The 25,742-nt window shown below is 39.7% G+C and overlaps 1 protein-coding gene across 12 annotated transcripts in view; it reads right to left on the bottom strand.

Moving 5' to 3' along the window:
• CUL1 (cullin 1) overlaps window positions 1-25,742 on the bottom strand; it is a 102,700-nt gene that overhangs the window by 51,018 nt on the left and 25,940 nt on the right. For all 12 annotated transcript variants that reach the window (XR_010158317.1, NM_001246604.1, XM_016945399.3 and 9 more), the window contains 1 exon segment: window positions 19,180-19,480. Coding sequence is in view for 11 of the 12 variants with exons in the window: in NM_001246604.1 (NP_001233533.1) it covers window positions 19,180-19,319 (140 nt within the window). In the remaining variant the exon portion in view is untranslated.

Here is a 25,742-nt window from a genome sequence, read left to right as displayed (position 1 = left end):
CCTCAAAGCCATTCTTTTTATCATTAATTTTGCCAGAGGCTTGTCGGTTTTTTAAAGAACTATTTTGGGTTTTAATAATTTTCATTACTGTATCTTTATTTCATTTCTGTACCTTTTTACTTTTTTTTTTTTTTTGAGATGGAGTCTCACTCTGTTGCCCAGGCTGGAGAGCAGTGGCGCGATCTTGGCTCACTGAACCTCTGCCTCCAGGGTTCAAGTGATTCTCCTGCCTCAGCCTCCTGAGTAACTGAGATCACAGGCGTGCATCACCACGCCCGGCTAATTTTCGTATTTTTAGTAGAGACGGGGTTTCTCCATGTTGATCAGGCTGGTCTCGAACTCCTGACCTCAGGTGATCTGCCCACCTCTGCCTCCCAAGGTGCTGGGATTACAGGCGTGAGCCACCACGCCCAGACTACTTCTTTCCTTACATATGCCTTTTCTCTACAAATCCTTGTTTTGGTTAACTTTGTAATTTCTTTTTTTAAATAAGCATTTAAAATACTTATATAAAATGTTCATACTACATGGAAAGTATAGGAAAAACTTATACTAATACTAGAGTTTCTTCTACATGCCACTTGGCTGCATCACATCAATCTGATGTGTATATATTTTCCTTATCATTCAGTTATATTTTCTCTTTTCCACTGTTCGTTCTAAGAGTTAAACAGTTTAGATTTCCAAAATGTATTTTACCTTCAAAAAAATTTAATTTCATTTTAAAATTAAATTGCGGAAACATGAGAATGTTATCTTTCTGACAGTTTATTTAAAATGTGATGAGACTTGTTGCCAAGTATGTAATTTCTGCTGAGCCAGAACAGGGGGGCCCATTATTTCACATGCGCCTAAAAATAATGCCCATCTCTAACTGTTGGATACAGGGACCCATTAGAGCTGGTCAACTCTATTTTTCAGATCTTCTATATTGTTTCTGATTTGTCTGCTTATTAATTACCAAGAAATTTTTAGTGAAATCTCCCAATAGTTTTATCAATTTATCTTATAATTCTCTAAAATATCTGCCATATTTTGAGGCAGTGTTAACTAATATACATATTTGAAATTATATTCCTGGTAACCTGTACCTTTTATCATTAGGAAGTAACCACGTTTATTCCTAACAATATTGCCTTAGAAACTTATTGTATCTGACATTATTATACCTATCTTTCGGTTAGAATTTTCCTTAAATGTCTTTGTTCCAGCCCTTTATTTTCAACCTTTGTTTCTGTGTCTTGGTGTGTCTACTGTAAATCACCACAGCATAATTGACTTTTTAAAAAAACTGAGTCTAATATTACCTGATAGTCGAGTTTGGTTTTAGGTAAACTGTTTCATACTGTTATTTGGATTAATTTCTACGATCCTATTTTGTATTTTCTATTTTAACTCTGTTTCTATGTTTCTGGTTTTCCTCCCTCTCCCCTTCTACTGGAATGGTAGTTTACTTGTTCCCTTATAGCTCTTGTTTTATTTTGGAGTTATACATTCTTGAAATGGTTAATTACCTTAAAATATGACATGCCCACTTTACCTTGCAACAATTCTGGAAGATTCTATTACCTCTTCAAATATTTCCGGTCCCCTTTCTATTTTCTCCTAGCTCTTCTAGTACGTGTATGTGAGATATTTTCATGTTACCTTCTATACCTTGGTTGAAAGTCTTCAATGATCTTCTATCACTTTATCTTTGTTCAAACTTTCTAATTTTTCCTGATCTGCCATCTGGTTAAGTGATTCTCTTTTGGTTGTGTCAAATTTACTGTTTAATTTTAATGACTTCATTTTACATTTATAGAATTTCTCTTTTAAAAACCTGTCTGTTTTCCATAGTGTTTTTTGCTCCTTGATTCTAAAGACAACTTTCCCCACTCTCCTTATATCCAGAGCTCAGCTTAAATCCTTTAGCAGCTGCTTTCCTGGGAGAGTAGGTCGATGATTATTATTTTTTTCAGTTCACCTATACACTTAAGGGTATTTAGGCTTCTGTCTTCCAGGTTTCCATGGAAACGTCAGCTCTCAGCCCCTCCCAGCCAGGTGTAAAGCTTTGTTTCCTTTTCTGTGTGACCCCTACCGGCCAGCCTACCTTGCTCAAGTCCTTATGCTGCCACACAGAGGCTCACAATGGTTAGCGCCTTCATTTTCAGCTCTCTTCTCTTCTTCAGATGCCTGGGAATTCCCTCTTACTTTTGTGCAGAGCATTACACTTTGCTGTATTTCACACAGCACCCAGTTTTAGGTGCTTGGTTCCAGGATGTTTCAGGTTATTTAGTTCAGCCTGACTTCTGTTCCTTGGCAATCTATGGCTTCCCAGCTACTAAATTAACAAAGGTTTTTTAAAAAACAAACCCAATGATAGCTAAAGTGCAGGAGAATGGGAGCTTCCATATGCTTAAGAGTGTACACAATTACACCGTTTCTGAAGTAAAATCTGGAATATTCAAAAGCCTTCAACAAGTGCATTCCTTTTGATACAGCAATTATATTCATAAGCATTTATCACAGGGAAATCATCACAGAAGCGTACAAATACTTAGCTAGCAAACTATCACAGCATTGCTCCTAATGGCAAAAAACTTGTAACAAGCTATTTGTCAAACTTAGTTAAACCCACTCTTGGGTCCACCTGAAGATAGAGTACGCAGCTTTTAACAATGTCATGGAATAGATGGTGGTTAAAAAGACTGCAATATATTTATCAAATTTCAGCTAAGACATCAATCGTAACATGTATCATTAAGTATATTTAAGAAAAGAAAATGCTGCCAACTAGAATGCATTTTCATCAGATGGAATTTTTACTTTTACTTACTAAAGAATCACCTGTTTTAGACTTAAACAGATTTATCCTAACATTCTTGTAAGTGGATAAAGAAAAGCTAAATAGATTGGCTAGGATATTGCCAAAATGGTTTTACATAGAGTCCATTCTGAATCATTTTGACTCTTACTAAGGATGTCTGTGTTTTTCCACATAACGTTGCCCTCTGAGCCACTAAGTATGTTAGCACTCCTTAGTAGTAGTCCAAGGCTAATTCTAGGATTTTCTCCTAATCTGCGCCCATCCATTTTCTAAGTCTGATCCTGAGCTTTCTTGATATCCAAAGGTTTGTTCTTTCAGGGCAGATTCTTGCAATGGTCCTTAAATAGTTTGCTGACAGAAAGAACAAGGCTGCACTCAAGTGTGCACTGATGCAATGATGATGACTAGGTCATCACTGATACCTGGCCAGCTACTGTACTATGTGCACTGACTTTGCAATGCACTCGAATCAATGAATCAATGTAGCAGTTGCTTCCAGAGAGCAGGGCTAGGGGTTTTAAACTTTTGGCCACAGAATCCTTTCATTCTCACCAAGTGTTCTTTGTGGAGGAAAGCTCAGTGCCCAGAACACTGCCCCTCCCCACCATTACTTCCTCCTCCAAGCCCACCCCTCAGAGAGGACCTCACACACACACAGGCAAGGGGCCTCACAAAACAGATTGAAAGGCACGATTGAAACAAAACGAACGCTTCTTAAAAGCTGTTTTAAAGTTTCTACTCAGTTTAACATCACATTCATTCCCAAATTAGCATCACTCCTCACCATTATCTAGTCAGGAATGGAAAGCATTAGATGATAGTGGTTAGGAGACTTCCTGCTTATGACAATTTAGGTTCAACGTATATCTAAATTGAAGAGATGAAACAAGCAAAACAACTGAAGAACAAGCCAGAATGTTATGATCCCACCCTCCCCACCCATAGTGGGAACCATCTTTAACTGTTTCTAGAGTTAGTTCTTCATTTTTAGCTGGATATGTACATGTCTTTAAGTCATATGCTTGTTTTGTTCTTTGACCAATCAACGTTTGCGTAAATTATTGATTTCCTGCGAATAGAGAACACATCTCCTTTCTACGCCCTACCTCCAGTCCATCTTCATCCTAATAGTCACCATGGAGCCTCTGAAACTTTCAGTTACTTAAACCATGATTCCAATTTTAAATGTACCGAAGTACCTAACCACATTTCTGGCAAATAACGATAAACTCTAGAAAAAATATTAAAACAATGATCTTGAAGGCACCAGAGAACCACCAAAAGGAGGTGTATACTGAAAAGTGGCCTAGTGTTGGAAGATGGGAATGGCACAGCCCAACATTGTTGATGTAAAAGAAACAGGAAAATGCGATCCACTCTCAAGACAAAAGACAATCAACAGAGACCAGCTGTAGTTGACCCAAATGTTGGAATTAGGAGACAAAGACTCTAAAGCAACTATTATAGTTATAATAAAAGATATAGAAAAATATGTTCATAATCAATGAAAATTGCAGCACAAAAACAGAAACCATGAAAAAGAACAAAATAAAAATTCTAGAACTGAAATACCAGGAAATCTAGAATAAATTACTCATTGGATGGTCTTGACAGCAAAATAAAGACGAGTCATGGGTTTGCAGAGAGACCAACAGAAACAATCAACTCTTGAGAGGAAAAAAAAGATTAAAACTTCTAGAAAACCAAAGGGGAAACAATCTTGAAAGCGGACAGGGAAAAAGAACGTAACACAGAAAAAGAATTCACATGACCAGTAACTTCTCATCAAAAACTACAAAGGCCAGAAGACAGTGCAATAACATGTTTAAGTGGTGAAAGAAAAAAAAAATGCTGAAAGAAAAAAAGTAATTGTAATTCTATAGCCAGTGAAAATATCCTTCAAAGATGAAGGCAAAATAATGCTATTTTCAGGTAAAATAAAACTAAGGGAATTCATAGTACAGACCTGCATTTTGGGTGGAAGCAAACTGACACTACAATAGAATCCTGCATCTTTAGGAAGGAATGAAGAGCAGTAGAAACAGTAAGTATCTGGGTAAATATACTTTTCTTAATTCTTTAAAATACAAAGGATGGTTTAAAACAAAAATTTATAATATCGTCTTGTGGGTTTAAAAACATATGTAGAGGTAATATAAAGGAGAGCGATAGGAGTAGTAAATGGAATTATACAACCACAATTCCTCTACATTTTCTATGATGTCATACAATCTTAACTCTAAGTGGAATGTTAAGAAAAATGTGTATTATATCCTCAGAGCAATCTCTTTATTCCTTCTTCTCTCTTTACACACACACACACACACACACACACACACACACACACTCTGCAGAAACAACCAACAAATATATTAAACAGGAACTATAAAAAAATTTCAAATAATCCTAAAGAAGGGTGGAAAGCAAGAACAAAGAAAATTTTTAAGGGGAGAAAAAAACAAAATGGTAGGCCTAAAATTAATCTATTAATAATTATAACAAATGTTAATGGGCTAAAACTACAATTAAAAGACAGAGATGGTCAGAAGGGGCAAAGCAGCAAGACCGCTCTATATGTTGACATGAGGGACACAATTTAAATATAAAAATACACATAAGTTGAAAGCAAATGGATGGAAAAGGATTATCATGCAAACATTAAGCATAGAAAGAGGCTAAAGAAGCTAATAACTATCAGGCAACAAATTACTACCAGGGATAAAAAGGGACACATTTCATAATAAATGTACTTAAAAGACATATTCGCAAATGTATTTTTGTCTAACAACAGAGTTTCAAAATATATGAAAAAAAATTTGTTTTTTGAGATGGAGTCTTGCTCTGTCACCTAGGCTGGATGCAGTGGTGCGATCTCGGCTCACTGAAACCTCCACCTCCCAGGTTCAAGCGATTCTCCTGCCTCAGCCTCCAGAGTAACTACAGGCGCCCACCACCATGACTGGCTAATTTTTGTATTTTTAGTAGAGACAGGGTTTCATCATGTTGGCCAGGCTGGTCTTGAACTCCTGGCATCAGGCGATCTGCCCGCCTTGGCCTCCCAATGTGCTGGGATTACAGATGTGAGCCACCACACCTGGCTTAAAATATATGAAAATTTGACAGAATTAAAGGGTAAAGGAGACAATTTCACAATCATAGGATAAGATTCAACATTCCTCTCAGCAACTAGACCACAGGAAGAATATCAATCACAACTTGGATGATCTGTATGGGCAGTTGTAACATTCTACACCCAGTGGTATACTGGTAAATTGGCTCTCTGAGCAGGGAGAAAAGAAAAAAAGAAAAGCCCTGATTTGTAGCCTCCATAGATGTCTATTGTATAAGGTTCCCACCATGGCAGATGCAAGCTACCAACAGGACAATATCACACAGGGAGATGGGGAGAGATGGGCACAATCATCTCCCGCAAGCTGATCTGATCCAGCTCCAGCACATCACCATCTACAGCCAACAGCTGCAGAACCCACATTCTTTTCAAGAGTACATGGCACATTCACCAAGATAGGCTATTTTCTGGGCCACTGAACACGTTTCAATACATTTAAAAGGACTGAAATTATACAGTGTGTTCTCTGATCAAAATGGAATTATAATTAGGAATTAGTAACAATAAGCTACCCGGGAAAATCCAATATTTCTAAACAATATCTTTCTATATAATTCAAAGGTCAAATAAAGTGTTTTGAATTAAATGATAATGAAGATACAACATATCAAAATTTGCAGAATAAGGCTAAAAATCCTTACAAGGAAATTTATACTTTCAAATACTTATATCAGAAAAGGTAGAAAGAGTTGGGCATGATGGCTGATGCCTGTAATCCCAGCACTTCGGGAGGCTGAGGGAGGTGGATCACTTGAGGTCAGGAGTTTGAGACTAGCCTGGCCAACATGGTCAAACACCCAGTCTCTACTAAAAATACAAAAATTAGCTGAGCGTGGTGGTGCATGTCTGTAATTCCAGCTACTCAGGAGGCTGAGGCAGGAGAATCACTTGAACCCGGGAGGCAGAGACTGCAGTGAGCCAAGAACATGCACTGCACTCCAGCCTGGGCGACAGAGTGAGTGAGACTCCAACTCAAAAAAAAAACAAAAAACAAAAAACCAAAAAAACCCAGAAAAGGTAGAAAGATTTAAGAATTATTAATTAAAATGGCAATACTCCCTGACATGGTTTGGCTGTGTCCCCACCCAAATAGCACCTTGAACTGTAATAATCCCCATGTGTCAAGGGCAAGGTCAGGTGGAGATAACCGAATCATGAAAGCAGTTTCCCCGATAGTGTTCTCGTGGTAGTGAATAAGTCTCATAGAATCTGATGGTTTTATAAATGGGAGTTTCCCTGCATAAGCTCTCTTGCCTACTGCCATGTAAGACATGACTTGGCTTCTCCTTTGCCTTCTACCATGATTGTGAGGCCTCCCCAGCCACATGGAACTGTGAGTCCGTTAAACCTCTTTCCTTTATAAATTACCCAGTCTCGGGTATATCTTTATTAGCTGTATGAGAACAGACTAATATACTCCCCAAATTGATCCAAAGATTCAATGTAATCCCTATCAGAATCCCAGTTGGCTTCACTGTAGGAAGTTAACAAGTTGATTCCAAAATACATATAGAATTTCAAGAGACTCAAAAGAGCCAAAATAATCTACAAAAAGAACAACATTGGAGGACTCAAACATCACAATTTCAAAACTTACTACAAAATGACAGTAATAAACTCATGAATCTGTGGACCTGATTTTCAATAAGGGTGAACATCAAAACCACAATGAGATACTACTTCATTCCCACTAGGATGGCTAGAATCAAAAAGTCAGAAAATAACAAGTGTTGAGCCGGATGTGGTGGCTCATGCCCGCAATCCCAGCACTTTGGGGGGCTGAGGCAGGAGAATCACTTGAGGCCAGGAGTTCGAGACCAGCCTGGCCAACGTGATGAAACCCTGTCTCTACTACAAACACCAAAATTAGCTGGGCATGGTGATGCACACCTGCGGTTCCAGCTACTCGGGAGGCTGAGGCAGGAGAATCGCTTGAACCTAAGAGGAGGAGGTTGCAGTGAGCTGAGATCTCGCCACGCACTCCATCCTCAATGACAGCAAGACTCTGTCTCAAAATAAGTAAGTAAATAACTAAATAAATAAATACAACACAACACAACACAAGTGTTGGCCAGAATGTGGAGAAACTGAAACCCTCATACCCTGCTGGTGGGAAAGTAATATAATGCAGCCACTTTGGAAGATAATTTGGCAGCTCTGCAAATGGTTAAACACACAGTTACCATCTGACCCAGAAATAACACTTGTAGGCATCTAAGGAAAATGAAAACATATGTCTTACATAGAAACCTGTACACAAATATTTACAGCAGCACTATTCGTAATAGTAAAAGTTGGAAATAACCCAACTGTCCATCACCTGATGAATGGATAAACAAAATGTGGTATATCCACAGAATGGAATCTTATTTTACCATAAAAATGAAGTACTGACATATGCTACAACATGGATGAAGTTAGAAAACATTATACTAAATGGAAGAAAGCCAGTCACAAAAGACCACATGTATTAGTCGGCTTAGGCTGCCATAACAAAATACCAGACAAGATGGCTTAAACAACAGGAATTTATTTTCTCACAGTTCTGGAGACTAGAGGTCCGAGCTCAAGGTACTGTCAGGGTTGGTTTCTGGTGAGGGCTCTCTTCCAGGGTTGCAGACGGCCACCTTCTCGCTGTGTCCTCACATGGCCTTTCCTCTGTGTATGTGGAGAGAGAGCTCTCTGGTGTCTCTTCCTCTTCTTATAAGGACACCAATCCTATCAGGGTAAGGCCCCACCCTCACGATTTTATTTAACCTTAATTATTCCCCCAAATAGCCTTACCTCCAAATACCATCCAAATATACTGGGGGTTAGGGCTTCAAGATATGAATGGAGGAGGGGCACAATTAAGTCCATAACACCACATATCATATAGTTACATGTATACAAAATGTTCAGAATAGGTGAATTTATAGAGACAAAGTACATTAGTAGAAGGTAGGGGTAAGAAGGAAGTGACAACTAAAGGGCACAGGTTTTCTTTTTGAGATGATGAAAATCTTCTAAAATTGAATGTGACAGTTGAACATTATCTGTGAATATACCAGAAACTACTGAAATGTACACTTTAAATGAGTGCATTGTATGCTATGTGAATTAGATCTCAAAGCCATTAAGGCCGGGCACAATGGCTCACACCTGTAATCCCAGCTCTATGGGAGGCCGAGGTAGGTGGATTACTGGAGGTCAGGAGTTCAAGACCAGCCTGGCCAACATGGTGAAATCCTGTCTCTGTTAAAAATACAAAAAAATTAGCTAGGCGTGGTGGCGTGCATCTGTAATCCCAGCTACTCAGGAGGCTGAGGCAGGAGAATCACTTGAACCTGCGAGGTGGAGGTTGCAGTAAGCCAAGGTTGTGCCATTGCACTCTGGCCTGGGCAAAAACAGCAAAACTGTCTCAAAAAAAAAAAAAAAAGCCATTAAAAAAATTCAATACCATTCCATTCAATCAACTTTTGGGGTAGAAATTGACAAGAAGTTGACAGCCCATTGAGGAAAAGTTTTTTTCAACAAATGACACTGGAATAATTGGATATCCACACAGGGGAAATTTAACCTTAAGCCTTACTGTACACCATATACAAAAGTTAACTCCAGGTGGATCACAGGTCTAAAAGTAAATGCCCAAACCATAAAGTCTTATGAAGAAAACACAAAATATATTTGAGATCTAGGCAAAGGTTTCTTATGTCACAGAGGCAATAACTGCAAAAATAAAATAAAACCAATAAATTAGGTTTCCCCAAAGTAAACATTTGCTCACCCAAAGACACCATTAAAAAAAGATTAGCAAGCCTCAGACTTGAAGAAAATATTAGCAAAATATATCTGACAAAACACTGGTATCCTTGACATATAAAGAACTAAAACTAACAAAAAGCAAAATATCCCCAAAATGGAAAAAACAGGAGGCGAAAGACTTGGACACTTTACAAAAGATGACATATGAATGGTCAACGAACATATAAAAAGGTGCTCAACGGACACGAAGTTTACATGGCAGCCCGAGAGGTGCCCCCGGTTTAGGGCACCTTCACCTAAAGAACAGGATCAACTGTGCTTTGAATCCAGGCTGAGTCAGCAGAGGCAGGAGTGAAAGCAGATCTTATATAGCTCTGATGACACACAGTCTTAGCTTCACAGTATTTTTATCTCAGCTTTAAATCAACTGAACTATATGGAGAAATGTTATCAGAAATGGAATGAGCAGGCTCTTCATGTGATCAGAAGCTGCCTGAGGGAGATCTGTCCAGGCCACCAGCCCCTCCTCACACCTCACTGGTATGAGACCTGAGGAAAAAGCGCTATTGGGATAATTCAAGTGTATTATCTGGAAGGGGAGAATTCCCCATGTTCAAGGCAGGACTGTGAAACGGATGTATTCCTGAATTATGAGGTGTGCCATTTTCCTGAAGAATGAGCCCTGAAGGGCGCCTGTGTGAAAGGACAGGGCCGGAGCCTCCCCGCTGCTCTCTATGCCTGGGCTCCTGCTGCTCCCTGAACCCGCCGCCCCCCACAGTGCCACACTCACCACCTGTTGCCCCAACATGCACACAAATTAAGTGTTCATAAATCATTTACTTTAGAAGAGTAGAAAAACGAACTATGACTAATCTTTAGAAGAAAAATGGTCACATCTAAAGTTATTCTTAAAGGGAAAAAAATTAAAACAGTATGAGGACAAGTTAAATATAGGAATTAAGATGAAATAAGAAAAAGCAAAAACATCAGAGATAAAAAATTAAAAATCTACAAGGCAATAAAATAGAAGTTTCATTCAGCAGACAACAGATTAGGTATTTTATACTAAGGCAGCCATAGACTCTAACAAACCCATACATTTGACTTTTAAAACTCTGAGGTTCTTTGCTGAAGGTCCTCTGAAAGCTTCTTTGGCCAGAAAGCAGGTGAGAACGTAAGCAGGTATCTGGGGCCTCCTCCGCAGGCAGGTGGGGAAATGGTGTAAGGTGGTACAGGGGTTTATGTTCAAGAGCCAAGCCTGGTTCAGCCTCCAAAATAGGTCCTACAACTCTTCTGTCGTCCTAGAAACGTTGTCTGCCAAGGCATGCTTCTGTACTGATGGGCAGGGGCAAGTCACTGTGAAAGGGTCCTATCAGATGCAAAGCTTCACATCTCACCTTTCAGCAAGCAGACACCCTCTGGGCACCTGCCCAGTGCCAGGTACCGTGTGTGTGACTTAGGCCTCACCAACAGACTGCCTTCCCGGAGTTCAGCATCTACTACTAACGTAATAGCAGCAGGGTGAAGGAGCCAGTATTCTCAAATGTCTCTGTTACCCACAGCACCATGCCTTATTTCTGAAGTGAACACACCTGGGGAATCAATTCTTGACTTTTAGTTATTGCCAAACTCCAACCATTCTCATTAGCTAAAAGAAAAGCCACTTCAATCAAAGAAGCAAAACTAAACGGAACAGAATCACTTCCTACTACCACTTGTTTCCCAAATGCGACTTAAGAAGTGGAAATTTAAACAAGTAACTTCTATTAAAATCACATGGAAAGACTCTGCACTAAAAGTTTTATTAAAAATACAGTACTTCCTAGGCTGGGTGTGGTGGCTCACCCCTGTAATCCCAGCACTTTGGGAGGCCGAGGTGAACAGATTGCTTGAGGTCAGGAGCTCCTTCAAGACCAGCCTGGCTAACATGAAACCCCGTCTCTACTAAAAATACAAAAATTAGCTGGGCATGGTGGTGCACACCTGTAATCCCAGCCACTCAGGAGGCTGAGGTATGAGAATCGCTTGAACCCAGGAGGCGGAGGTTGCAATGAGCCAAGATTGCACCACTGCACTCCAGCCTGGGCAACAGAGTGAGGCGCCCTCTGAAAATAAATAAATAAATATATATATATATATATACACACACATATATAGTACTTCCTATCTTCACACATTAACAAGTTAACCTGTAGCAAATGGCAGAACAGCAGGCTCACATACTATCCTGTATAATCCGTCTGTAGTTATAAAAGAATAAAGTCCTGTCCAGTCTGTGGGTACGTGCATTTCTGAAAAGAAATATCCCATACAAAGCAAATAAATTCACATCTAATAGCATACTTCAAAAGCAAAAACTAATTGCAATTGATTATAATGAACTAAAAAATGTGTTACATAATGTTCAAAGTACTCTGAGTATATATACCGTGAATCAAACTTTGAAAAATAGCTGAAGAACATGCCATATTTATACTAACCGCCTACCCCACCAAAAAAAAAAAAAAAATCACTTGTGACAAGCACACGATCTCATAATTTCTACAGGGTCTTACTTTAAGACAGATAAACAATTTCTCAATCCTAAGAATGATTTTAATAGTACCAGGTCAGTAGTAAAAGATAGCAAGAACTTTGCAAACTAGGCTTAACATTTGCAAAAGGCAAACTAATAAACTGCACTTTTGAATGCATGCTCTATACGAAAATCTAGAAGGCAAAGAAGAGCAATTTTTAAAACTCATATAGAAGTCCACCACCTTATAAGGGACAGTTCCTTTCCATATGGTGTACACAAACTTTTTCAAAAGCAGGAGCATGTGCTGATGGTTCACAATTCACATACCACTTCATATCCTGCTTTCCCACAGCAATATATTATGAACATTATTCCATGTCAATAGTCTTCACTGTGTTTTTAATAGCAGTTTATAGTTATCCTTAATATTGAAGATTGAGGTTGTTTTCCATTGTTTCCTATTATTAAAATATGCTGAAGAGCCTTGCACATGCAATTTTGAATACAACTATTTCCTTAGGATAAAGTTTAAAAAATAAATTGCTGGGCCACAGTACATTTTTATGTCTCTAGAAAGGCCAGGCTTGTGTGGTTCATGCCTATAACCCCACAACTTTAGGAGGCCAAGGTGGGAGGATTGCTTGAAGCCAGGAGTTCAAGACCAGCCTGGGCAACATAGCAAGACTCCATGTCTGCAAAAAATAAAAAATTAGGTGTGGTGGTGTGCGCCTGCAGTCCCAGCTACTCAGGAGGTTGAGGTGGGGTGGGGGGTGGAATCACTTGAGTCCAGGAGTTGGAGGCTGCGCTGAGCTATGATTGTGCCATTGCACTCCAGCCTAGGTGAAAGGGCAAGACTCTATCTCAAAACAAAAAAATATATCTCTAAATTTCCCTCCAGAAAGATCACAGCAAACTAACATTTCTGCCTGCACTGTAGAGCTTGGTCTCCTTGCCAACACTGGCTGTAATAGTCATTTCTTAACAATGTTTGTCAACCTGATAGGTAAAAACAGGGTCTCACTGTGTTGCCCAGGCTGGAGTGCAGTGGTGCGATCATGACTCACTGCAGCCTCGACCTCCCAGGCGCAAGTGTTTCTCCTGCCTCAGCCTCCTGAGTAGTTGGGACTACAGGCACGCACTACCACACCTGGCTTTTTTTTTTTTTTTTTTTTTTTTTAAGACAAGGTTTTGCTATGTTGCCCAGACTGGTCTCAAACTCCTGAGCTCAAGTGATCCACCTGCCTTGGCCTCCCAAATTCCGGGAATTAAAGGCGTGAGCATGGCTGGCCTAATTCTTCATTTAACAGTTATAAGGTTGAACATTTTTCCATATGGTTACTATTTGCATTTCTTCTGTGAACCAGTATGTCCTTTTACAGACTTATGCTAAAAGTATGGATAAACATATATATACACACACACACATAAGAGAAGGATAGATTACATCTGAAAAATATGAAAACTTTCTATGTTTAGGTTCATTTGATGTAAGGCATGCTCATTAGGTGAGCAGAATCAGATTAATGTAAGACTCCTAAATTAAGAGTGCAAGATGAAAAGTGTCCAAACACATCTGTTGGGAGGGATGGTTATTCTAAAACAGACATGGATCATCATTAATCTACTTTGAAGACAATTTGTTATTCCTTCTGTGTGATCTGCTGTTCTTTGAAATTTTGGTTTTCTATAAAGGAGAGAATTTTGCAGTGAGCAGGCGAAGCAGGAAGGCTGCCACCTGAGCACTCCCCTGCAGTGCAGCTCCTATGGAAGGGAAGGCGATGGTCAGAGTGTGGACCTGAAAAGAGTGGTGGCGGCAGCCAAGACGGGACTGCTCAACTGGCAGGTGCAGAGCTGCAGCAGGGACCAGCGTGTCCTGGCACGGTGTCCCTGCAAAGCACAGCCGCAGGCTCCAAGGGCTCAGCAGATTGACTCGGGTGAAAAAGTGCCCCGACCCCCAGCAATCACGAACCTTATCACTAAACGTCAAAATAGACAATTAAATGTGAATTCTGAATGTGATTATGTTATGACTTACTGAGAGCAAACAAGACCAATCTCATTCTCATTCTCAAATATGAATGAATGATTCTCAAATCAACCAATCTCATTCTCAAATATGAACGAGATCCTTACGGTGCTAGTGGGGGAAAAGAAGACTGGAAAAAAACAGGCTAAGGAACAGAACAAACTGATTCAGGCCACAGCAACGTACAGGAAGACAAATAGAAACATCAAAGTTCATGAACATTTATTCAGGTAGAGAGAAAAAAAAGACATCAACATGAAAGTTTAAACTGATTCCAAGGGAAGGTAAAATTATGAATCTGAGGTACCTGACCTGGAAACAAGACACAGGTAGGTCTGGAGCCCAGAACAATGAACAGAAACCTCCAGCAGGTGACCTGACACCTGCACGAGCTAGGCCGGACTCTCATACTTCACTGTATCCCCTTAAATACCTCTCCTCTAGCCAGGACCCATGTTTGTGTTCCAACCTAAGCACAACACCTGAAATACAGCGGTGTCAATAAATTGAATAAGAAATGCCCATACCTATTTCAAATTCAAAAGGAAAGAAACCTGGTATTATTTACCCACATGCATAGAATTTTACTCTATGTATTTTATTGCACAAGAAAAACAGGCCAGGTGCAGTGATTCATACCTGTCACCCCAGCATTTTGGGAGGCCCAGGTGGGCGGATAACTTGAGTCGAGGAGTTTGAGACCAGCCTGGGCAACATGGTGAAACCCTGTATCTACAAAAAATACAAAAATTAGACAGATGCAGTGGTGTGCACCTGTGGTCCCAGCTACTTGGAGGCTGAGGCGGGGTGATCACCTGACCCCAGCTCAAGGCTGTAGTGAGCCATGAACCCACGACTGCACTCCAGCCTGGGTTGACAGAGTGAGACTCTGTCTTACACACACAAACACACACACACACACACACACACACAGTTGCTGCATGGTAACTATACACATGTAAGACATCATAGAAAACTCAAGTGAATAGTTGGAAGCGCTTAACAGACAGACTCACAGTGAAGAGTGATGGTTCAAGGCTAAAACTTTAGGAGAAAAACCAAGTCTGAGAAACGGCTGAAAACCAAGTTAACTAAAGTGGATCTTTCTGTCTGCAGATGCTCTGGTCATTTTCTTTTCTTTTCTTTTCTTTTTTGGCTTTTCCAAAATTCCCTTCTTTCACCATTTTGAGTTGAAAAGTCAAGATAAATATTTATGCTGTATAATAACCCACCTCTCTGCTACAGCAACCACAAATGTCACAGGTTCCTAAAGCCTCCAATAATATTTGTTTTACAGCAAGAAGTAGTTGCTTTTTCTAAAAAAAACCACTCAATTTTCTCCTCCAGGATACACAATGGGTAAAAATGTAGCTGTTAACTACTAGCCAGAGTTATGGGAAGGAAAAGAATCCCTCCTTTTTCTCTCAACCAGTTTTCCTTTCTAACCCACTTCCTTTGCCAACTGCTGATGAGGCATGTCTAATTTTGCAGAGTGATACTAGAACAGTGAGAGGCACTGCCAGCTCCTTCTTCCCCAATCCAAAGCACCTCCTTCCCTGAAACACAACCTTACAACTGCAAGTATTAGATGTCACAGCGAGCAAACCTTTAGGAGATTATTTTAAAATGACCAAATATACACCAGTAAGAGAAAACTTCTGAAAAACTGCTCTGTTATGCAACCTGGGCTGGAATAAAACAGCAATAATGGCAACATATACCAATTCCAAAGAGTACTATGCGTAAATGGCTTTAAGTGAAGATGGCTCTACAAAAACATGACAGATGACTCAAAATTCTTTCAGTTCTCACAATGATGCTGAAAAGATATGTGAAGAGTTAGGGGGTAAAATTATATTTTATGATTTTCAACAATTAATAAACATAAGTATACACTCTACTGTTTGACTTCTACCCTAATATATTGAAGAGTTAATCAAAATACTTCTTCACAACTTCTCAAAGAAAATATAGAAATGTAATACTCTGAGAAATGTGATCCATTCAAATACAGTAGCTGAAGACTACATAGAGTGTCTAAAGGCAATTCTAGATTCAGACTGCTGAGAACCTTAAGACCCGCCTCACCACCACCACTGGCTGCTGTACAACCAGGTTCCTGGAGCTTATCCAGAGGAAGGTGACTACCACCAGCCCGCGGTGAGATAAGGCTTAATGAGGTGTGGATGGTTCCAAGCACAAAGCCTGACACGCAGGACTCAAACTGTAGCCATTATTTCATTATAATGTCTAAAGAATTAAAGAAAGATATTTTAGACTTGGTTTAGATTCTCCAATTTTTTGTAAATATATGGAGCTATTATTTCTCAGACAAAACTGGAAAAAAACTACCCAATTTGAGAGGCAGTCCTAAAAAAAATTAAAGTTGCAGGTACCAAAACAACTACAAATTATACGAATTTAATTATTTGTAGAATACAAGAATTCGGTAACTTCTGCTAGCATACAAAGTCTCACCGCCTTATGAGCAAAAATAACCCATCAGAAAAAGGACCAACCTGATTTTGAAAAGAAAGAACACATTAAGAAATTCCCAAGGCTGGACGTGGTGGCTCACACCTGTAATCCCAGCCTTTGGAAGGCCAAGCCAGGCGGAATGCTTGAGCCCAGAAGTTTGAGACCAGCCTGGGTAACTTGGTGAAAGTCTCTAGGGAAAAAAAAAAAAAAATTAGCCGGGCATGGTGGTGCGTGCCTGTGGTCCCATCCACTTGAAGGCTGAGATGGGAGGATCGTTTAAGCCTGGGAGACAGAGGTTGCAGTGAGCCGAGATCATGACACTGCACTTAGCCTGGGTGGCAGAGCGAGACTCTGTCAAAAAAAAAAAAAAAACAAAAAAACAAAAACAATGCATGACTTACAAGGCATATTAATTATATCTCAATAAGGTGGATTTTAAAAAGAAATTCTCCAGACACAGATCAACAATGACACCTCCTTGGGCTCTAGAGCAGTGCTCTCCTGCTTCCTGTACATCAGAAATCCCACCAGTGTCTTCCCTCACCAGTGGAACTACCACCTTCAGCTTTCTTACAAGAATTAAGAAAATGCCATACCTAGCAAGCCAGAACCCTGTTGGGGGCATAATATCTTCTCACTTGGCAAAGACTCTATCTTCTTTAAAAGCAACCTACCCATCATAGCACCCTGCAATCCCACTCCTACATACACACCCTGGAGACCAGAAGTCACAGAGCCACTCAAAAACTCGCACACAATGTTTACAGTGGTATTAGTAACAGTCAAAAGGTGGAAATAACCCAAATGTCCATCATTGATCAATGGGCAAACAAAATGTAGACTAGCTACACAACTGAGTCATAGAAAGGAATGACGTACACAGTGATACGTGCTACAAGGATGAAGCCTCCAAGCATGCTCAGTCAAAGAAGCCACATAGGCAGCCCACAGATCATATGACTCCATGTATGCAAAATGTACAGAATGGGCAAATTCCTAGAGACAAAGTAAATGAGTAGTTGCCAGGGCCTCGGGGGAAGAGGGCATGCGGAGTGACTGCTAATGGGTACAAGGTGTCGTTTTGGGGTGATTAAAATGTTCTAAAATTAGATGGTGGTGATAGGTGCAAAACTCTGTAAATATACTAAAAACCACTGCATTGTATACTTTTTAAAAGGTTGAATTTTATGGTACGTAATTACATCTCAATAAAGCTATTATTTTAAAAGTATTCTATATGTAAGTGTATACACATGTATAAATATGCAAACACACATTTTATGCTAATTCAGAGATTGACATAGTTTTATATCTACTTAAATTTTTTTTAGGATTCTAAAACATTAACATGCAAGAACATACTGGAATATCACAAAAACTAGTTTGATAGTAACTGATATAGTCTATCAAACCTGAAGACTTTAAACCTGAAGCTCCGTTGAATCAGCAACTTTAAAGTCCTAGAAACAGTGGCAATCTCCTCTCTCCTGAGTGAGCTTAACTCTAATTTCAATGTCATATTTGTATGGAATCAAGAAAGCCTCCAAATTAGCTGGTGCATCTCCAACCACACGAATAGCGGGAGCCGCATCTTTTCCACCCTCATCACCTTTGTGGCACACAGCACAGTCCCCCATGCACATCGTGGACCAAAAACTAAAGGAATAAAATTCTTTTTAAATACTGTACTTTAAAAAATAGGGCCACAGCCTGGGCAACATAGCAAGACTCTGTCTCTATAAACAATAAAAAAAAAATTGGCCAGGTGTGGTGGCACGTGTCTGTGGTCCCAGCTACTTGGGAGGCTGAGATGGGAGGATTGCTTGAGCGCAGGCAGTTGAGGCTGCGGTGAGCTGTGATCATACCACTGCACTCCAGCCTGGGTGACAGAGCGAGACCTTGTCTCAAAAACACAAAAAAATAGGGCCATAACAGGAAAACTTTTGCTTGATGTTCTATCCCTTTTGATCAGGTAAACGAACTTTTCCTGTAAAAGGGCAGGTAGTAAATATTTTAGGCTTCATGGACAAAACTGTTTCTGACACAACTACTTAACTCTGTTCCCATAACACAAGGCAGTCATAGACAATATATAAACAAATGGACGTAAAACAAATGATCTGCTGAGAACCTCAGGACCTTGCTTTAGACCAGCATTGCCCAACGGAACCTTCTACATGACAGAAATGTTTTATTTATTAATCACACAGCTAGTGTGCCTAAGGAACTTTAAAATATTTCAAATGTAAACAGCCACATGTGCCCAGTGGTGACTGTACTGCCCAGCGCTGCATTTGACTAAAAATGAACCAGTTCTACTCTGTTCAAAAACTTAAGGCTAAAAATGAACTCTGCGATTATTTTACATGATGAACTGGGAGGAGAAAACAATATAAAATTCTAATAATTCATAAGTCATACTAGTAAATAATCAAAACTCTAAGCAAATCAACCTGCGCTAGGCAGGAGGATACGTGTAGAGCTCCATATATCTGGACTTGGCCATGCTCTGCCGTGTGTACACCTGCTGGATGCCGGCTCTGAGGTCGTCCCAGATCTGGTCCAGGCCAATCTGCTTCAGGCCGTGGGGGTTCTGGCTCCGGGTTGACGACATCGTGAGGGATGTTCTAAAGTCGTCCAGTGCAGCAATCCTTATTCAAAGTACAGCTAGTTCTCCATTAGATGAAAATATACAGTACCATTCCAAATTTATTCACAGCAGCTCAGAAAGGATGTCCTTTAAATGTAGAGAATGAAATCTCATTGCAGGCAAACCTGAGGAAGAAATAAAGAGAATCAGTGGATTGTCTCTGGGGTACTGTAATAAGGTGAGACACACTGACAGAAACACTCAGTCTGCAGGGCCCACTCTAGAGACCATTTCTCTTTCTATGTGCAAACACACTCATGTTAACCATATGGTCTGTGTACAAAAATACGCTTAGAATTTTAGTTCAAAATCATTATGATATCAGCACTCAAGAGAAAACCTGGGTAAAAGTTTGCACAAGCACAACTATGTTGCCTTCCTTTGCCTTCTGAAGTTATCAAAAATATATATCACTTGACCTAGATGACAATTAGAAAGACAAACTCAAAGAAAAAAGGGCAAAGGATATGCTCAGGAAATTCCCAGGAACACAAACAGCTAATAAATAGGAAAAATCATTCAATCTCACGGGTTACCTATGACTTTTAGTAGCTCTTCACTTAGAACTCAGCAAGAATGCAAATGTTGGTGAGGCTGAAAATAAAAGGAAATAGGCACTCCCTTTTTAAGGAGGGAATCTGGCAAGAATTATCAAGATTCAAAATGTACTCTGAATTCAGACAGACCTGAGTTTGAAGCTCAGTGCCACATCTACTAGATAGGTACATGTGCTACTGGGTGAGTTTCTTAACCTCTCTAAGCTCTAATTTCCTAGTCTGCAAAATGGAGGCCAATTACTTTCCTCAAATGGATATGCAGAGTTTAAATAAGATAATGTATTAGAAAATACTTAACACAGAGTAAAGGCTTAACAATGGTAGTGGCTATTATTTCCAAGTATATGAAGCAAATGACAAATACAATATATAATGCTTCAGCATCTTGGACACATAAATAAAGTAACTTAGGTATTCAATATTGTATCAAACCAATACTTCTCAATGCACAGTATCACAGACATAACTTAAGGACTACCTATGTACCTCACATCAAAACGTAAAGGTTTTAAATAGTTATTTCTAGTGCAAATCAAAAAACACTGAATTATTTGAATGGTTTCATAAAGCAAATGTTATTGGGAAGTAAACGAGATCTGGAACAATGAGGCTAGGCTATCAAAGCCTGCAAACCTATGTCCCAGTTACCTTGTCAAGTAATTCAGCTCATCCTATATCCTCAACGGCATTACAGAGCTCTGTGTAATCTAAGGGCACATTTAGGGACCCTGTGAGGTCATGCTTAAGGAGTAAGTCTGAACCACTGAAACCTATTCTCTAATATTTATTTATATTCTGGGCTATGGGTCTTAATATTTTATGAATCTACAACATCATTCCTGATCCTGAAAGTATTTTATGTCTTACATTCAAATTGGTATGTTCAAATGTGGAATATAAAAATATTTAACACAAGGACTCCCTCAAGTTTTAAGAAACTAACAACTCAGCAACCACTCTGGAAATGTTTCCTATGTGTAGTTTCCATGTGCTTTCCTTTCATCATCTACTTGGGGAGGGTTAACAGCACACTTACAATAATAACCATGTTTTGGACTGGTGGTGCATCTGACAGCATCAACTGTTTGGACCTACCCTACTTTCCCCATCACTTAATTTTTCCCTAAGGGGAAATAATCACTTAAATTCTCCAAACTCATAGTCCAGTTAATTCTGTCTTGGATGAGCTTTCTCATACCTCTCTAGATGCTCTTTTACTCCTTTTCCTTTTCCTTCTCTTATAATTTCTATCAGCAACTGAAAAAAAATGTTCTACTCTGGCCCCCAAATGCCTTTCTCCATCAGTGTTGTCCGTGTCAGCGAGTGGCAATGCCACGTGTATCCACAAGTCAGAAACCTGGGAATGAGTCTGATGCCACAGCCCTCATCTTTCACATTCAACTGCTACGGACTTCATTTCAAATGCATTAGCTCATCTCCACTTCCTCCTCTAGTAATCATCCTCGCCATCTCTTACCTGGGCCACTATTTTAGTTGTCTAAACTAGATTCCAATACCTTGTGTCTGCTTGTATCATTCTTGACATGGCAGTCAGCTGTCTAAAATCGCTGTCATCCTAAGACGGTGTCATCCTAATTCTGAATAGGCTGTCACCCTAAGAGCAACAGGGAGCCAAGGCAGAGTCTGAAGAAGGGAAATCCTTAATATGGCACTATCAGATCCTTTTCTCTCTTCATTTGCCTCTTACAAAACCTCAACTCTCCCCCTCCCTCCCCTCAGGTTCAGCCACACAGATGTCCCCCCTGGCCACCCCAGTCTCCTTTCCCCACCACAGGATCTCTGCATCTGCTACTGCTTCTGCCTAGAGAGTTCTAGAGAGTTCCTCCCCTTCTTCAAGTTGCCTTCCAGTCATACTTTCAAAGGAGGCTTACTAGGAAGTCCCAGAAGACGTACAGGTTTGCTTTAAAAGGGATTTTCCCTTCTTAACACTTACTCCAGGCCATAAACCTGCACTTGTTTCTTTACTGTAACTCCCTGACTTCACCGGGGTGCAAGCCCCACAGGCTCGTGAGAACCTCATACAGAGCCTGGCATGCCGCTCAATACATATTTTACATAAATAAATGAAGGAATAAATCAAGGAATTGAAAAGCTTTATGTCTTAAAAAGATTTAGGAATAAAATACCAGTATCATCAAGCATCTGAACTTGCTCGAAATCCCTCTTTAGAATCTCTACAAAATTCTATCTTGTTTCTTCTAAACTTTTTCCTTAAAATATTGGATTTTGGGCTAAAATTTATGTCTTGCTGTTTCATTTAGTCATGTTTTGTATTATTTTGGTCACTGCAAATGTATACATACCCCAACACAGTGTTTAAACAGGCTTACGAAAATTACAGGATTTTAGTGACTACTTAGTTTTAACGAATATTTAGTGGGATGCTACCATATGCCAGGCACTGTCCTAGGCATTATTTACTCTTAATGGTAAACAGACATTGTCTACGCTCATAATGCTACAGTGACGGAATAAAGCATGCTTATTTATTTATTTATTTTTAAATAGGGTATCACTCTGTTGCCCAGGCTGGAGTGCAGTGGCGTGATCACGGCTCACTGCAGCCTCAACCCCCTGGGCTCAGGTGATCCTCCCACCTCAGCCTCTCAAATAACTGGGACTACAGGTTAGGACAACCATGCCTGGCTAATTTAAAAAAAAAATTTTTTTTTTTTTAGAAATGGGGTTTCGTCATGTTACTTTATGTGCTATGCATTTGTGTACCAAAAGCATTTGTTCTTAAGAGCCAAATACAATCACTGGCAATTAGAGGTTAACCTTAATGATAGTTCTGACCCTTCCTCTTCAGATGAAGAAACTAATTCAAAGAAGCAATCAAACTTGGCAAGCTTCTAATGCTACAAAGTAGCAGGACCACAAACTAGTACACTCTAGTCTGAATTTTAGGTTCTTCCGTTTTTAAAGTGTCAAAACAGTGAAACCACCGTAAGTCATAGGAAAAAACCACCACCAATTGCCTATTTGTTAAATGAGGAAACCTCAACATCTCCAATTAAAAGAGCCGATAGCTTTATAGAGTTAATAAGTCAGTCCTAATTGTATCAGTATTAAATTTACTCAGATATTTTGAAATTTAAGAAAGCCCATTTTTTTTTTTTAAAGCTTGACTTTTGAAAAACCAAGATAAACTGTGCAACGATCAGGACAATTTAAAAGATAAAGTCAAGATACCAGTTATCCTCTAGCAAAGTTAAAATATACCAAATAAAATGGTCAATGTGGATTTTTCTCCATAACACCTCCATTCTCCTGTCTCAGCATAAGCACATCAAATATGTTCTTTACATATTCTCTACTCTTTTTATTACATTTCTGATTCCAATTATGAATCTTACTCTATTAAAACATACTGTTAATCTATGAGATCAAATACAACTTTTCATGTTACACTCGTCAAGTTTACTTGCTGTACACTTTTTGTGTCCAGATCTACGCATGGTAACTTTATACCACATCACACCTCAGTTTATATTCCAAATATGCTGAAAAATTAGCAAAATCTTCTATTCCTGCTGCTATGTGATTTATTCTTCTCTATCCATTCCCTTTTTCTAGTTGTTCCCACTGAGTATCTAAAATTCATGCATAGATGATCTGAGGTTTTCAAAAATTCATACTTAAGTGGGGGGGTTTAAAGAGGATGACCTCATCTTACAGTTTTAATATCCCCTAAAGAGCCTCACCTATGTACTTAAAATATTAATAACTAATACAGCAAAGAAACCTAAAACAACGTCTACAAGGAAATGTTAGAAGTAGGCACATCACGAAAATGTCTAAAAGGACAGATAGGTCACACACATGCTGGGCAGCAACAGAGACCTGTGAGGAGGTCCCAGGCAGGGCTCTTGGAGCAGATGCTGAGACCTGGCTTGGGTGGAAGATGCTTCTTAGAGATGGGCACCCACGAGATGACAAGGAGGAAGCAGACGGGGCAGAGAAAAGATGAACTGTGATGTAGGCCCTATAAAGCCAGCATCACCCTGGCAGGGAACTCTGTAACAAGCGTTGCCAGAGGGCCTCACATGGGCTGCAGGCCAGGCCTTTAACTCCCACTGGGCTGAGAAGGGTGCAGCCCGGTCCAGGCAGCTCTGCAGCTGAGACCCGATGTCGCTAACACTGGGAGTCAAGTCCTTCCTTGAAGGGGCATCTGGGTGTGTCACCTGTGTATCCACCAGCCTGCTCCAATGGATACAAGAGGCTCAGGTAATGAAGTTTTCCAGTTTAGAGGGGTACGGGTGTGTGTGTGTGTGTGTGTGTGTGTATATGTGTGTATACACGCGCGCATGTGCACTGCATGCCCATGCTTAATCTATTGATGCGTCACTCAAGTGTCTGGTGAACTGAACTGATTGTAAAACTGCCTGGGACAATAAAATAGAATACAGGTGCCCACAAAACACTTGCTTCTCTGTTAATGTTGAATTTTACTTTACAAACTATATATCCATATCTTATAATCAAGCCATCAAAAAATGTCACTCTTAAGCAGATTTCATAAAAGTCAGAGAGGTTCAAATGGTTTTTAGGTAAGGGGTAAAAATATTTTCCTCATAAATCATGTCTCATAGCTAGAAAACCTAGGAGGTCCCCAAACCTAAAGATATTAAAAACAAACAAAAAAACAAAAAACAAAAACAAAATATACTTAGGAAATCAGGTAGTTTTCAAAAGTACTCAGGTATAGGAGATCCTTGGCATCGCAGGAGTTGCTAAGTGTGGTTATGAATGTCCACGCGTTTCGGGCGTGTACCCTGCAGATGTGCCACCTCCTGACTTGGACACACAGGTGGCTGGTGAGTGAAGCAGGCCGACAGCAGGGGCAGCCACAGGGCCCCTCACAACTTCAGTGTTCTCTAGACGGCCAATCCCCGGAGAGGGATTATCATTTTCTTGACAGGAAACCAAGGCAGAAGATGCAATTAGTCAAGGACAAGAAGCAATGGCAGAGCCAGCTGTGCTTCCACACACACACTAGCTGCTGGCTCCCGGAGCCCGCATGAGCTTTTACCACAGACACACACGCGTGCAGACACACACACGCGCCACAGTTATACTTCACTTTCATCTAACCCTTGGAAAATAATGGAACACAACAGTCAAAATAAACAGGTCTAACAGAAGAAAAGCAGTCATATATTTAAGAACTTGTCTCACAGAAAAGACTGTTATTCCAAAGGAAGATGAAAGCCAACAGAATCAATATGAAACAAGCTCCCTAACAATTCCAACTGTGAACTAATCAAACAGGCTGTTTCTCAAGATTAACGGTGCATAAGATTCCTTCACTGAGTAGAAGTGTGAACTAAATGACCTGCAAAACTCCTGAAAACTATATCTTCTTTGATATTAGTAATTCAGTTTCATCCATACATACTGGAAGGGCTTTTGAAAAAGAGCACTTACAACAGTCTTCCACTAAACACTAATTGCAACATCAACTGAACTGAACATCAAGGGATGACTAGCTTTAGTGAAGTTAAATACTTTGTTTGCTAGAAGACTTCAGAGGTCTTGATAAGTGAACGTGTCTTATGAATTTCCATCAGAAAAACACAGTATAAAACATCTTCCCTCAAACTTACTTAGCCATGAAATATTTTTTCCTGAATATATCTTGAGACCAGTAGTAATTCAAGAAAACTCCAGTATTTCAAGGAACATGGCTTTAAAAAGAAAAAAAAAAAAAAGATCTGTGCTGACCCCTACTGACTTCTAGCTCTTTGGGGATCAATCACACACTGGTTCGGCAACTTTTTTCATTTAAAAATGATATACCTCACTTCAC

This window comes from Pan troglodytes, chromosome 6, assembly GCF_028858775.2.
Source record: "Pan troglodytes isolate AG18354 chromosome 6, NHGRI_mPanTro3-v2.0_pri, whole genome shotgun sequence".
NCBI classification, from domain to species: domain Eukaryota; kingdom Metazoa; phylum Chordata; class Mammalia; order Primates; family Hominidae; genus Pan; species Pan troglodytes.
Note: the sequence above shows the minus strand (reverse complement) of the source record. Positions and strands in the feature narration are given on the sequence as shown.